At 46.8% G+C, this 14,795-nt stretch overlaps 1 protein-coding gene across 1 annotated transcript in view; it reads left to right on the top strand.

The window, feature by feature from the left end:
• The window catches only part of DLG2 (discs large MAGUK scaffold protein 2), a 1,656,639-nt gene that overhangs the window by 24,116 nt on the left and 1,617,728 nt on the right, over positions 1-14,795 (top strand). The window contains exon 2 of the mRNA XM_074983573.1: positions 8,218-8,349. Coding sequence (XP_074839674.1) covers positions 8,218-8,349 — 132 coding nt within the window. The remainder of the gene's footprint in view (positions 1-8,217; positions 8,350-14,795) is intronic.

Genomic DNA, 14,795 nt, shown 5'->3' with positions numbered 1-14,795 from the left:
CCCGCCCCACCACCTCAGTTCAACCCCCAGCACATGACTCCTGCTCAACTCCACTCCCCAACCCAGGCTTATCCCCACACAGCCCCAACCCACTGCTAGGCTTAATTCTCCCCAACAGACCCTGCAAACCCAGGACTTACCTTTCAAAGGGAGCTCCAGGTGCTCCTGCTGCTTCTCCAGCTGCAGAATGTGGATTTCTTTGGACAAAAAAGCTGCCCCCGACTTATGTGAAATTCAAGTTATGTGAAGGTGTGTGGGAATGCAACCTGCATGTAAATTGAGGCACTACTGTACTTGAATGTCTTAGCTTTCATACTACTCAAACTTTCCAGACACTGAGGGTACTCAGCACCTGTATAGTTAAAAGAGGAAGGCATTTAGGCATTTAGAATTTTGTAGGAGGTGTGCAATAAAAGGTAAAGTTAGGCATATGTTACATTACAAAAATGGCAGCAGGCTGTTTAAAGATTCACAGCAACTTTATGCTTCACTTTAGGACATTAGGCTGGCATGCAGTTATTTGAGCTGTAATTTGGGTAGGATTTGGGAGGTCGGTAACAGCCTGACTCATACAAAAAGTACTATGAATAACTTAAAGCCAGGAGTTTAGCTTTTCCAAAGAAAGCAAAGGAATGGATGCCCCAGACTTCATTTGGGCACTGATGTAACTTCTAGAACAGTGGTTCCCAAAGTTTTTGACATCATGCCCCTCTTGATTTTTGAGAAACCCTCGTGTTCCCCCCACCTCTTCTTTACCATCATCCAACCCCATTTTTAACAAAAAATACAATTAATAATTTAAAGAAACACAAAAAACTTGATATAAAAATGTGATTAAAAATTAAAAATGAGCACAAATAGTTTTCTTGACCCCTTGCAGGTGCCTGGTGCAGCCCCAGTTGGCCAGCTGCCTGAGCCCCATGCCAGCCACCAGAGCTGCCTGCATCAGCAGCACACCCGCCTCAGACCTGCACTGCCAGAGCTGCCTGCCCAAGCCCTGCACCGCTGGGGCCAGCCACCCGCTCGCCCTCCAGGTGCTGGGGCCAGCTGCCCACCTGCCTGCCTGAGCCCCGCGCTGCTGGGACCAGCCTCCCACCTGCCAGCCTGAGCTGCCCGAGCCATGTGAATCCTGCAAGCCAGCTGTCTACCTGAGCCCTGTGAGCTGCCTACCTGAGCCCCTCCCCTCTCACAAAGCCAGGCACCACCAGCCCCCTGCTGTTACTCCATCCCCATCCCCTTACCTGAGCCAGGCACCCCCAGCCCCACCATCTAACTCGAACCTCCGCCTGCTGCCACCCTCCCCCTCAACCCACACTCAGTCACCTTAGCACGTAGGTCTTTGCCAGCTGCCTGCTTTCTATGGTGGTTGCACCAGGTCACCCATTTAAAATGGCGGGGGCTGAGAGCCAGAAGCAAAATGTGGGGGGAATAATGCATGGGGGCTGGGTTGTCTCACGCCTCCCACCCCAGGGTAGCACACTCCCCAGTTTGGGAAACCATGTTCTAGAATCACAGAACTGGCAGGAACCTCAAGTGGCCATCAAATCCAATCTGCTGCACCCATGGCAGGACCAAGCACCATCTAAACCATCACAGACAGATGTGTCTAACTTGAGCTTTAAAATCTCTAATAATGGAGATTTCACAACTTCCCTAAGCTATTTATTCCATTGCTTAACCACCTGACAGGAGATTTTCCTGATGTTCAACCTAAACCTCCATTCCTGTAAATTAAGCCCATTGCTTCTAGTCCTAACATCGGACAATAAGGAGAATAATTTTTCTTCCTCCTCCTTGAAACAGTTTTTAAGTACTTAAAAGATGTTATGTCCCCTATAAATTTTCCTTTCTCCAAATTAAACAAACACAATTAAACAATCTTCCCTGATAGGTCATATTTTCTAATAATTTTGTTGCTCTTTTCTGGACCTTCTCTAATTTGTTGACATAGTTCCTTAAATGTGCCACCCAGAACTGGGCACAATACTCCAGTTGAGGCCTAATCAGCGCAGAGTAGAGTGGAAGAATTACTTTCCTTGTCTTGTTTACAATACTCCTGATAATACATTCCAGAATGATCTTTTCTTTTCTTTTCTTTTCTTTTCTTTTCTTTTAAGCAACAGTATCACATTGTTGGCTCATATTTAGGTAGTGGTCTACTATGACCTGTAGATCCCTTTCTGCATTACTGCTTCCTAGTGGCTATTTTCCACTTCATGTGAAACTGATTGTTTCTTAGTAAGCGAGGTACTTTGCGTTTAATCATGTTGAATTTCAATCCTGTTTACCGCAGGCCACTGCTCAGCTGTGTTTACACGTGAATGCCCTTTTGAAAGGGCGAAAATCGAAGTTTGGCAGTCAAAATAGCGGCCATTGAAAGGGAGCACCCGCCACCATTTTTTTGGATTGGCACTTCGATCCACTCTTTTGAAGTGCCGTTAAGGTCTTTTGAAAGAGAACGTCCACACGGTTTCAAGCCCTCTTTCAAAAGAAGGGAGGCAGGAAACTCCACGGACGGGGTCCTGTGGCCAACAAGCCCTTCCGGGGCCGCAGCCAGCTGCCTCCTTTAAAGGGCCCCTCCCTCCGTCCTCCCTTCCGCATGAGCCACATGCTGCCTAGCCTTTCCCGGCCCAGCAGAGCCCACTCATGGGAGGCCCACTCATGGACGCCCTGATGGCAGTGCTGTACACCATCACCGCAGCTGCAACCGATTTCATCGGGTGGCTGGGCGGTCCCCCCGGGGCCTCAGGGCTCCCCCCTCACGGGGCACCGCCAGGCACCCCCCCCCGGGTGCCCCAATGCCTCTGGACCCACGCCAGCAGCACCTACTGGTGGGAGCACATTGTGCTAGGGGAGTGGGGCGAGGAAAGGTGGCTGCCTAACTTTCACATGTCAAGGCAGACCTTTGAGGAGATCTGCCACTGGCTTGCCCCCACGCTCTGGCACTAGGACACCTCCATATGGCCAGCCTTCACCCTGGAGAAATGGTTCATGATTGCCATCTGGAAGCTGGCCACCCTGGACTCCTATTGCTCTGTGAGACAGCGGTTCGGGGTGGGCAAGGCCACCGTCGGGGCTGTAGTTAATGGAGGTAAGGTGGGGCTGGGTGGGTGGGGGAGCTTGGGCAAGGGGAACCCTCCACTGCAAGGGGACAGATGGGGCAGGGGCTGGATGGGAGGGGGGGCAGGGGTCTGGATGGGGCGGGGTCTGGATGGGAGCGGGGCAGAACAGGCCCGAGGTGGGAGGAAATGGCTGCCACACCTGCACTAGAGCATGTATCCCCCTCCCCACTGCCGGTCGTCAGAGCCATCAACACGATGCTACTCCATAGGGTTGTCCACCTTGGGATCTGGACAACACCATCGCTGGCTTCCAGGACCTGGGCTTTCCGAACTGCATCAGTGCTTTGGATGGCACGCACATCCCCATCTGCACCACGACACACAGCGCCGGCCAGTACATCAGCTGAAACGGCTGCCATTTGGTGGTGCTCTAGGCCCTGGTAGACGTGAGGGGCCAGTTCACCAACCTCTATGTGGGCTGGGCCAGCCGCACCCAGGATGCCTGGGTCTTCCGAAACCTCGGCTTCTGCTGGCGCATGGGAGCCAGCACCTTTGTCCCCCAGTGGGAGATCCCGGTGGCGGAGGATGTCACCATGCCGCTCTGCATGGTGGCAGATGCGCTGTGCCCCCTGCAGCTGTGGCTCATGAGGCTGTACACGGGACACCTCGACCCCACCTGGGAGGCATTCAATAAGTGCCTCAACCACACCCGCAATGTGGTGGAACGGGCCTTTGGGCACCTAAAGGGGAAGTGGAGGTGCCTCCTCATGTGGCTGGAGGTCGGGGTCCTCCATGTGCCTCAGGTGGTGGATGCCTGTTCCATCCTCCACAATGTCGTGGAGGGAAAGTGGGATGCCTGTGTCCCTGGAGGGGGCCCTCCGGCCAGCGCTGGCTATGAGCAGCCGGGCACAGCCCCCATCCGCCAGGCCCACCAGGATGGCCACCACATCCGGGAGGCCCTCAGGCAGGCCTTTGCTGATGGCCACCTCTGACCCACATGTACATCCACCCCACGCACATCCACCACCCACCCCCACCAGCACTACACCCACACATCCCCCACCCACTGTCCCCCTGAGGAGCACAGCACGGAGTGGTGAACAATAAAAGAAACATTTATCTAACTATTTTTGTTGGTAACTATGTATGGGGGCAACCTAACTTGCGGGGGGGGCGAGGCGCTCATTCCGGGGCAGGGGTGGTGGGCTGCGAGCATGTCAGTAATGTGCCCTGGACGGAGGGAACCAGGCTGTGGCCCACCTGCCTGACCCCACTCCATGGGGTCGCCACCCCCCCCAAAGGATACTGACGCCCCAGGGTCACTGACCCGCCCCCCACAGGCTGGGCCTTCCAGCCTGGGGGTGCATCCAGGGGTCTCTCTTGCAGGTGGCTCTTTCCAGTCTGCGGTGTGCGGGCCCCAAGAGCTGTCCGGCACTGACCTCCGCCACCCCTGTGTGGCTTGCAGCGCTGTCCACTGAGGGTGGGTGCTGGGCATCACTGGTGCGCCACCGCGGGGTGCCGCATCCCATATGGGGGCTGGCCTGTGTGTGGCCGGGACCACCAGTCTTGTGTGTGGGCAACTAGCCGTTGCGTCGCCCCACCCTGTGGAGCAGGTGTGCACCCCTCCCTGTACATACCGGCGGGTCCCTCGGCAACGTCTGGGGATGTCTACCTCCTGGTCGCGCGGCTGGAGGAGTGGGAGGAGATAACGATCGTGAGGTCCCCCTCCTCACTCGACCACTCGGTGGTTCCTTCCCCTTCCCTCCCCTGTCTGGGCTGCTCCTCCTCCTCCTCCGCCAGCTGCAGCTCCTTGGCGGAGGTGTCCAGGAACACCAGGGGTGGGGAGGTCTCCTGGGGACCCAGGGTGCCCCAGAGCTCCCTATAGAAGGGGCATGTCACTGGAACTGCCCTGGAGTGTTCGGCCTGGTCCCTGGCCTGGGCATAGCCCTGGCGCAGCAATTTTACCTTGGAGCATACCTGCTCTGTGGTACACTGTGGGTGGCCCCTGGTGTGGAGGCCCTGCGCCAGGCAGCCGAAGGCAGCGGCATTGCACCGCTTGATCCCCATGTGGTGCAGGACCTCCTTGTCCTTCCAGAGGCCGAGGAGGTCCTGCAGCTCCCGCTCCATCCAAGAGGGTCCCCTTTTTTTCCTTCCCCTGGGAGCCCTGCGGGGCCTTAGAGGGGGGGGCCGTGGGGCTCGTGGGGGGGGGCTGGCTGCTGGCCATGCTGGTGCTAGAGTGTGCAGCTGGGGCACGTGGGGGAGCTGCTCCTAGCACGCTTTCAGCTTCCTGCCACAGGTTTCCTGCGTGCATGTGGCTTTAAGGCAGCCGAATGCAGGGACCATACACCCCCATGGCTGCCGGTTGGAGCGGCCCCACGCTCCAGCTGACCGGCACCATGGCAGACCTGTATTTCGAAAGAGCGGACTATGAAGCATCCACACATGTACTCTTTCGATTTAGTATTTTGAAAGGAAGCAATCTTCCTGATACAGGATCAGGGTTCAGATTTCGAAGTCCGCACCCCATTCTTTCGATTTTCTTTCAAAAGAGGGGTTTACACGTGTGGATGCTCCTCCTGCTCTTTAGAAAAAGGGCCACTTCTTTTGAATGTTTGTGCACGTGTAGACACGGCTCTCCAGTTTGTCCAGATCATTTTAAGTTATAATCTCATCCTCCAAAACACTTGCAACCCCTCCCCCATTGGTGTCACCCACAAACTTTGTAGTCCATTCTTTGTGCCATTATCTAAATTGGTGTTTCTTAAATTTTGAGAAAACAGAACACCAAACAATAATATTTTTTATCTGGAATATCTATGAAAATTTTCTGAAAAAATTATCAGACCAAAAAACCCCCCAAAAGAAAAAAATGAACAGCAACATATACAGCAAAACCATAATGAATTAACTTAGTTAGATATCATAGCAGTTTAGAAGTAACATTGTATCTGGTTTCAATAACAGAAAATATATACCATCAGTGTATTTTTCCAAACGCTCGTGGCCCGCCTGTAAGTTGTTCATGGAACACGGTTTTAGAAACACTGACCTAAATTGTTGATGATGATATTTAACCGAACCAGTCCCAAACTTGAACCCTGCTCCTTTTTCTTGGCCTCCAGCTTTGTGCTTGTGGCAGATCCAGGAGGCAAGCAAGGGAGCAGGGGTCCAGGTTTAACCCTAACAACATTGCTCTCTGAAGTAGCAGCAGGAAACTCAGCATTTCCTCCTACTTCCTGTGAGTAGGCACATGACAACAGGTTCACGAAGACTCCATTTACAAGTTGAGAGGCACAACCTGCTAAGCCACGGGGGTAGCATGAGGAAAGAGTCCAGCTTGTCTACTCTTGGGTTCAGGAAGATGAATCTATTCCCCACACGTTTGGAACAGATGGGAAGAAGCTGAAGGTATGAACTACCATCGTCCTATTGCTATGAGATGGCTTGTGAGAAATGAGACCTTAGGGCTACATCTGCACTACAGCAATCTGTTGACAAAAGTTACTGTCGGAAGATATCTTCTGACAAATCTTCTGTCAACAGATCATGGCCACACACAAAAGCAGATTGCTCTGTCAATCTGCTTTGTCTACAGAAGCCAACCAGAAGCACAACAGATGGGGCTGCCCGGTGACCTGGAAGCCCTGTATGTTGACAGAGGGGCCCCAAGGCGTCTACACAGTTTTTTTTTGTCGACAGATTTTGTCCAGAAAGGCGTTCTGCCTCATGGGGGAGAGACAGAAGGCTATCAACAAAAGTGCTGAGTTCTGTCGACAGTATCACTGGAGAATACTTAATCCTGGATTCTACAGAGGACAGGACAGAGAGCTGGGGGACACAAAGACAGTGGTGGAAGGGGAATGCACATTTATGATATAGTGTTAGCAGGGCTTTTGGAGGAATGGAACTGAGCTCATCCATGAAGCCGGTTTGATACTTTTGCTTATTTGGGGTCAAAATTATTCCTCTAGGGCACAGTGTTTCTTAAAGTGAACCACAGACCTGCTTTGGGAAAGCTTCTAGTGGGCCTGAGCTGCTTTGTTTTCCTAAATGTTCCATATCCCTGGAGCCTCGTGGTTCCCATTGGCTCCAGTTCACTGTTTCCAGCCAAAAGTTGCCCCAGGAAGCACAATTCCTAGAGGAGTAGTACAAACACCTCAGGGACACTTAACACATGGGGCTTGATTCTCCTCTGTCTTGCACCTTGTATAGCCATTTACATCTGCACAGATTGACTATAAAATGTTGTCATTATGATTTGGTTACATTCTATATCCCTTTTACACTCACTTTGTATAAATGACCTCACAAGCTGCCAAGCAGTGGAGAATCAGAGCCCTTGTTCCTTTAAACTCCCACAGAAAGACAGGATTTCTGTTACTGAATTAATATATGAGTTTCATTCTGCCATGAAGCACCATTTTTTTTTTTTGGTGGACAGATGGATGGTAATGTAACCGAGAGATGGGATATATTTCAAATTCTTGGAGACCTTCCTTTCTTTAGCTCCATACTCAGAAGAGAGGGAATCAAGTCTTCTACTTTCAACAATTAAAACAGCGAATGCTTTTAGCCAGTTCCCTGCTCCTCACCCCAGTCAGTCCCATGGCTGGATCTGCCAAGGTGCTGGTACTCAGTACTGGATAGTACTGGCACAAAAAAGCACTGCTTTTAGCTTGTCTCCAAATGTAGGTCAGGCCCAGTTTTCCTTCTAGCTGCCACTACTGATTATTGTTTTTAATTTTGTATTTTCTGCATAAGTTGTGGTGATGCATCAACTGATGTCAGTGAGAGCAGGATTACATTCATAATTTAAACTTTTGAACACATACATTTTCACCTTGAGATATTCCTAAATTGTTAGAGGTTAAAGTTTGTTTCATAAGCCATTGGAAAGGTAAGTTTCTGTTTGCATGTCAGAGCTCAGATACTCAATGAAGTCTTGTGGCCTTCATGTCATGTTAATTTTGCCCATTTTACCTCTACTACTAGGTAAGAAGTATAGACTACAGTCTCTAGATTTAGGTAGCATTTTAATGAAAGCAGTTTGTTTTAATTTTGTGAATAAATGACCAAGGGAAATGTCAGTTAAAACACCTGAATTTCTGAATCTTTTGACTCCATAAAACAGACTTGTTTAATGATTCATTTCTAGATACTGATCGAGCTTTAGTGCTTCTAGAGGAATATTGTAAAAAGCTGAAGACACCGGAAGAGCAACAACTGAAAAAAGCCATTAAAAAAGTGATGTGCATCTTTAAGAGCAGCTTATTCCAGGCACTAATAGGTAGGTACCTACGCATAATGCTTTATTTGCTACAGTTAGACTTATGCTTTTGGATGTTGAAAGCATAAGGTTGTTTCCATTACTGTGTCTTAGTTGACCACTGCCTGATTAACTCATACAAAATGATCTGACAAAGAGGTGAGAAACTGGAACTATTCTTTAAGAGTCTGACTGTAAGAAATTGTCTAAATATTATATACAAACACTTGCTCAATTACTAGAAAGGGAAGGTAAGCAGAAACTTCTTGAAATGTTGGAATGTATGTTTGTCATTGCCAAAATGAGTATATTTTCTTTTCTCAATTTGATTGGAGACTTTGAAAGAGTAGGGTATATTATATTTTTTTATAAAAGTTTAAGAAATGAAATTCTAGCCCACTGAAGTGCACAGCAAAATTCCCTCTGATTGTATGTAACTTGAAATCTCTTTGTGACCTTCATGTTTATTTTTAGCAGAAGAAAGTTGGTAATCAAATACATTAAGGAATAATTCAGGAAAAATACTAGATGAAACTGTGCTTCCTCTGCCTCAACACCAGTTACTTTTGGGGATCATCTGAAGAAGTGGGCCTGTTTAAAAGCCTTATTTTATTAATGTGAATCAAATAAGTCTGATATAGCACAATTATAATACGCTTGATGAGGCATCAGTATTTCCCTGACCAATGGACTTCAAGATCCGATACACTTGTAAATAAAAATAGTTACTGATTTAAGTGTATGATATGCTGATGTTCTTACAAAATGATTGAGAATGTAATAGCTTTATTCCTTTACAAGGAGCTACAGTATAGATCTCAATGTCCTGGCCAAGGCTGTGCAGTCATAGAAAGAATTGATGATTACACTGCAGGCCCACTGTGGAAATGTAGCTGATGGAGCTAGACTTCCCCAAAGGATGGAGATACTGGATAAAGGTTGCAGATTTGGCCCTATATATATATATATATATATATATATATATATATATATATATATATATATATATATATATATATATATATATATATATCCAGATTTTTCTGTTGATTGGAGGTTTGAGTCAGAGCCAAATCTAAGCTATAGCAATGTGTTGAGAGATAATTTATGATGGGAAAAGCCAAAACACACCACATAAACACCCTGCTCTGCAGGGTTTATACTCTATGTCAGTAATTTTGTTGCATTTATGAGAAGTACAGCACACACTGTTTTGCCAGTCTGTAAACTATTCTGCAAATGGCAATAATGATTGTGAAACTATAATAATTTTCAGTATTCTAGTGTCTCTCCCAAGTCTGTGGATTGGTCTTTCTTTATAACTTTCTCGTCCTTTTTAATGGATATATGTGTCATTAAAATATAAATAAAATCACACAAAATGTATATTACATGCCTTGAAAAAATATCAGTACGTATGAACTAAAGAACAAAGATTGTTGCGTAAATTTCCTCTTGTTTTTGTGTGGAAATAGTTAAGAATATACAAATGTCCACAGATTACATATTCAATTTGTTGGAACACTGTTTGTCTATTAATGAACACTTGAAATTGTTATTTCGAGAACCCTATACCTGCAGTGCTTCAAAATAATCCTTTAATGCTGTCTGTGTTTATGTTTTGTGGGGTGGCTATACTTTAATTTTGTAAGATGTTATGAATAGCCAACAAAAAACAGCACTTTGAACAAATGATTAAGTTACATTACTTTTCATATATGCAGAAGGAAAGTAGAAAGAAAACAGCTTAAGAAAACAGATTGAGCAATATTTCATAAGTAAAACCTGGTGTTTTAATTTTTATTACTTTCGACCCTTTTCCCTACCACCCAAATACTCTTTTTCCTCATTTCTTGACTGACAAAAATGTGATTTCCCATCAATATTTTAAAACCATAAGCACATATTATTATATAATCAGTAATAAGGTTTTTACATAATCAGTATATCACATAAAACCACTTTGATGACATCTGTTTTAGCCTCCTTTATCCATGCATTACATGGCATACAGTGAAACATCTAATGCAGACTCCAATTCTCTAGTTCTCTTCTCTGTTTTGCTGTGTTCACAGCTTCCTCGTAAGTCTGAAATAATTTTGCTATTGGCATGAATTTTCAAAAATGACAAATTATTTGGAATGGCTCTATTTTTGGGTACTCAACTTGAGACATCATACAGGAAGCTGATTTTTAGAGAGTTGGTGCTTAACACTTTCCAAATGTCAGTTTCCTTTAAGGTTCCTCAAGTTGAACATTTACAAAGTGAAGCACTTACTCACTTTTGAAAGTTTAGGGCGTAATAGATAAACCACAATAAAGTTTTCTTACTGAACTGTTAACCTGAACACTTCTGGACAGATGCAAACATTCACATGTGGAGTTCTACTATTAATAATTACTTGATGGGCCAAATCAGCAATATTTAAGCCCTACCAAGAGGGTGACCAGATGTCCCAGTTTTATAGGGACACTAGTTAATAAGAACAAAAAAGATTATATGGAGATATACCTATCTCATGGAGCTGGAAGGGACCTTGCAAGGTCATCTAGTACAGTCCCCTGCATTCCAATCCCCAGCAGGCTAGCGTGCAAACCTCTGAGCTATCCCTCTTTTTTAACTGGTATTTGAGCAACTGGAATGCTCAGATAACTGGCGTAACTGACAAACCCCAGCCATGATGCCGCTTTTTACTCTGAGTATTCAGAGAGCTGCTCCCTTCCCTGTTAGCTGCGCTACAAAGATGTCTGCAAGAGAGACCTCAGAGAGGTAGACATCGAGCTGGACAACTGGGAAGAACTAGCAGACGACCGCAGCAGATGGAGGCAGGGGTTACACAAGGGCCTTCAGAAGGGCGAGATGAGGATCAGACAGCTAGCAGAGGAGAAGCGAGCACACAGAAAGCACACTAAGGACTTGCCAGACACCCACCACATCTGCAAGAGATGCAGCAAGGACTGTCACTCTCGTATGGGTCTTCATAGTCACAGTAGATGCTGTAAATGAAGTGCTCAGTTGAAACTATAAAGGGCGCGATCCATAGTCTATTGCAGACTGAAGGATGCCTACTATTCAGAGAGCAGAACAGAGCCCATGAGCAGTGTTCTGCCGCTTGGGGCTGGCCTGCTTAGTGCCCACCCTGCATCCCTCCATGCTGCCTGTGTGTGCAGCCATCAGGCTCCTCTGCTTTCCTGCCCAGTGTCCACTGCCCAGAGCAGCTCCCTGTGCAGTGCAACAACCCCCTGGCATCATCTTCAACTGGCTCCATGCCATCCTCACCAACAAGGTAGGGGCAGCAGTTGAGTGGGAGCTGGCGGTAGGGTGCGGGCGGGGGAGCTGAACTTTGTTATTGGAGGGGGCCACTGACCCCCAGCTATGCCCCACCCCAGCTGCTCTCTATTAACCAGAATATTAGAATGTCTGGCAACTTCCCGGTTCCCAGGCTGCCAGATATGAAGAAGTTTACTGTGCACTACTTCAGAAAATCATGCTTATCTGTATTATGTAAGTACCCAAAATGGAGTAGGAATTGTATAGGCATGTAGGAATAAGTTGTTTTAGCTTCAAAGAGTGTTCAGTCTAAGAAGGTAATACATGGACAGAAAGTGGAGAGAAAGGCATGCAATCAAACTGGTTAGGGTAAGGAGGGATGTGTATTGCATGAGTCCCTCTGTGGGCTGTTATTTATCTCAGACTTAATTCATCCACAGACCCAGATTAATTATTGCATTCAGAACTTTTTATTTTATTTTTTCAGCCCCACTACAATCCTGGCTAAACTTGGCACCTGGCCTTATCCTGCCTTAACCCACCCTCCTTAGCTTTCCAGCTGAGAACCTTTCCCCTTTTTCCGAGAAAGTCTCTGATGTCAGTAACTGTGGAATTCAAGTCACTACAGATGTCAGAATAGTAACAGAGAGGAAGTCGTGCTAGTCTATACAGTATCAAAACAAAAAGCAGTCAAGTAGCACTTTAAAGACTAGCAAAATGGTTTATTAGGTGAGCTTTCGTGGGACAGACCCACTTCTTCAGACCATAACATCATATATGCCATCATGTGCCAACAATACCCAGATGCTTTGTATATTGGACAGACTTCTAACTTCCTTAGACAAAGGGTCAATGGGCACAAAACAGACATCCAAACACTCCAAATCCACAAACCAGTTAGTCAACATTTTAATGGAATGGGGCATTCTGTCAATGACCTAAAGGTATGTGTGTTACTGAAAAGGAATTATCGCACCTTTTTGGAAAGGGAAACAGCCGAGCTGGCTTTTATATTCAAATTCGGCACATTAACACATGGTTTAAATTGTGATGGAAACTTTCTGAGTCACTATAGGGGCTTGTCTGCATACGTGGCCCAGTCTAATTCTTGACCTCCCCCCCACACCCCTCCACTCTCTGATTTGCTCACCTTGATTATCTTTTTCTGATTTGTCCTCCTTGCTTACTGTTTTTGGTTCTCTGTGCCTTAAATATTGAGTCTGTTCTGGTCTGGCTATGGTCTGAAGAAGTGGGTCTGTCCCACGAAAGCTAACCTAATAAACTATTTTGCTAGTCTTTAAAGTGCTATTTGACTGCTTTTTGTTTTGATACAGATGTCAGAGGAATCCTTGTGGGGTGGTGCAGACCACCTTGCCTTCCCTGAGTCTACTGTGCTGCTGCCTGATAAACCTGTGGACTCTGGGCCTGCTCTTATTTGTGGAATCCTGCCCTATGTGCTGAGTGAAGGTGTGGGGTTCACTGTAATCTAGTGCTCCTGAGTTCTCCTGGAAGTGGGAGCAGGGATGGCCATGTCACAGTGATCTCTCCTGCTCCTGCCATGCATGCTTTGGCTAATGGATCTGCAGACAGTTTGAATCACCAAACTGCTACCTTACTGCTTTAGCCTCTCATTCATTTTCCCCTCTGCTTAGTGACCACTGTCTTCCTCCTTGTCTTCCTCCTCATACTTCCATCACCCAGCTGTCATACACCTAACCCCACAGAACAGTTCACAGAGAATAGAATGCCCAGCAGTAATGAGGCTCCTGAAGTTGTAAAGGCATCATCTCCGGTGTTGCTAAAATAGTACTGGGGACTGCTGGGACCACATGCCCCCACAAAGCCCTGACTGTTTGAGCACTGGAAGCCAAAGAAATGTTTTGCTTGACTCCCCTCTTTCCCAGCCACGAAACCTATACTGCATTGTCTCTAGTCTTTATCTTCAGCTGTAGCTCTTCATCTTTAACTGTAGATTGATTGTATCAACAGAAGGACCAAAGCCAAATGTTGTATTGTGCTTTTACAGATGGAAAATGCATATTTGGCACATACTGGCTACGTCTACACGTGAAGCCAACATCGAAATAGGCTATTTCGATGAATAACGTCTACACGTCCTCCAGGGCTGGCAACGTCGATGTTCAACTTTGACGTTGTGCGGCACCACATCAAAATAGGCGCTGCGAGGGTACGTCTACACGCCAAAGTAGCACACATCGAAATAAGGGTGCCAGGCACAGCTGCAGACAGGGTCACAGGGCTGACTCAACAGCAAGCCGCTCCCTTAAAGGGCCCCTCCCAGACACAGTTGCACTAAACAACACAAGATACACATAGCCGACAACTGGTTGCAGACCCTGTGCCTGCAGCATGGATCCCCAGCTGCCGCAGCAGCAGCCAGAAGCCCTGGGCAAAGGGCTGCTGCACACAGTGACCATAGAGCCCCGCAGGGGCTGGAGAGAGAGCATCTCTCAACCCCCCAGCTGATGGCCGCCATGGAGGACCCGGCAATTTCGACGTTGCGGGACGCGGATCGTCTACACGTTCCCTACTTCGATGTTGAACGTCGAAGTAGGGCGCTATTCCGATCCCCTCATGGGGTTAGCGACTTCGACGTCTCGCCGCCTAACGTCGAAGTTAACTTCGAAATAGCGCCCGACACGTGTAGCCGCGACGGGCGCTATTTCGAAGTTAGTGCCGCTACTTCGAAGTAGCGTGCACGTGTAGACACAGCTACTGTGTCCAGGTAGAATAGCTTATCTTTGTTTGACAGTCTTTTCTGTTTGTGAGTTGAAGTTTTTTAATTCAGAACTATTAAATCTAATCATCTGGCGATCTGAGACATCTTCCTGAACATTTTCTTGAATTTTATTCTTTGTGTTCTGTATCTGTTTTCATGATGCAGTACATACAATTTACTGCAAATTATTTCAAAAGACCTCTGTTGTACATTTATCAGGACTTCATTTCATTAGGAAAAGTGCATGATTTTATGGCTAAAAAGATTATTTGGGTGAATGAGAATAGATTGAAGAGGTTTATGAGAGCGGTTTTTTTTTGTTTTTTGTTTTTTTTTCTATTTTTTTTCTGGATTCATCTCTACGAAACATTATTTTGCTTCTATCAGGAATTAAAGCTCCACAAATAGCTGTAATCATCTTATGGAGTATTAAGTAAAAAGTAATCTCTAGGTTTT

Source organism: Carettochelys insculpta, chromosome 1 (genome assembly GCF_033958435.1).
Source record: "Carettochelys insculpta isolate YL-2023 chromosome 1, ASM3395843v1, whole genome shotgun sequence".
In the NCBI taxonomy this organism is placed as follows: Eukaryota; Metazoa; Chordata; order Testudines; family Carettochelyidae; genus Carettochelys; species Carettochelys insculpta.
The sequence above is the reverse complement of the archived record's forward strand: the minus strand, read 5'-3'. Positions and strand labels throughout refer to the sequence as shown.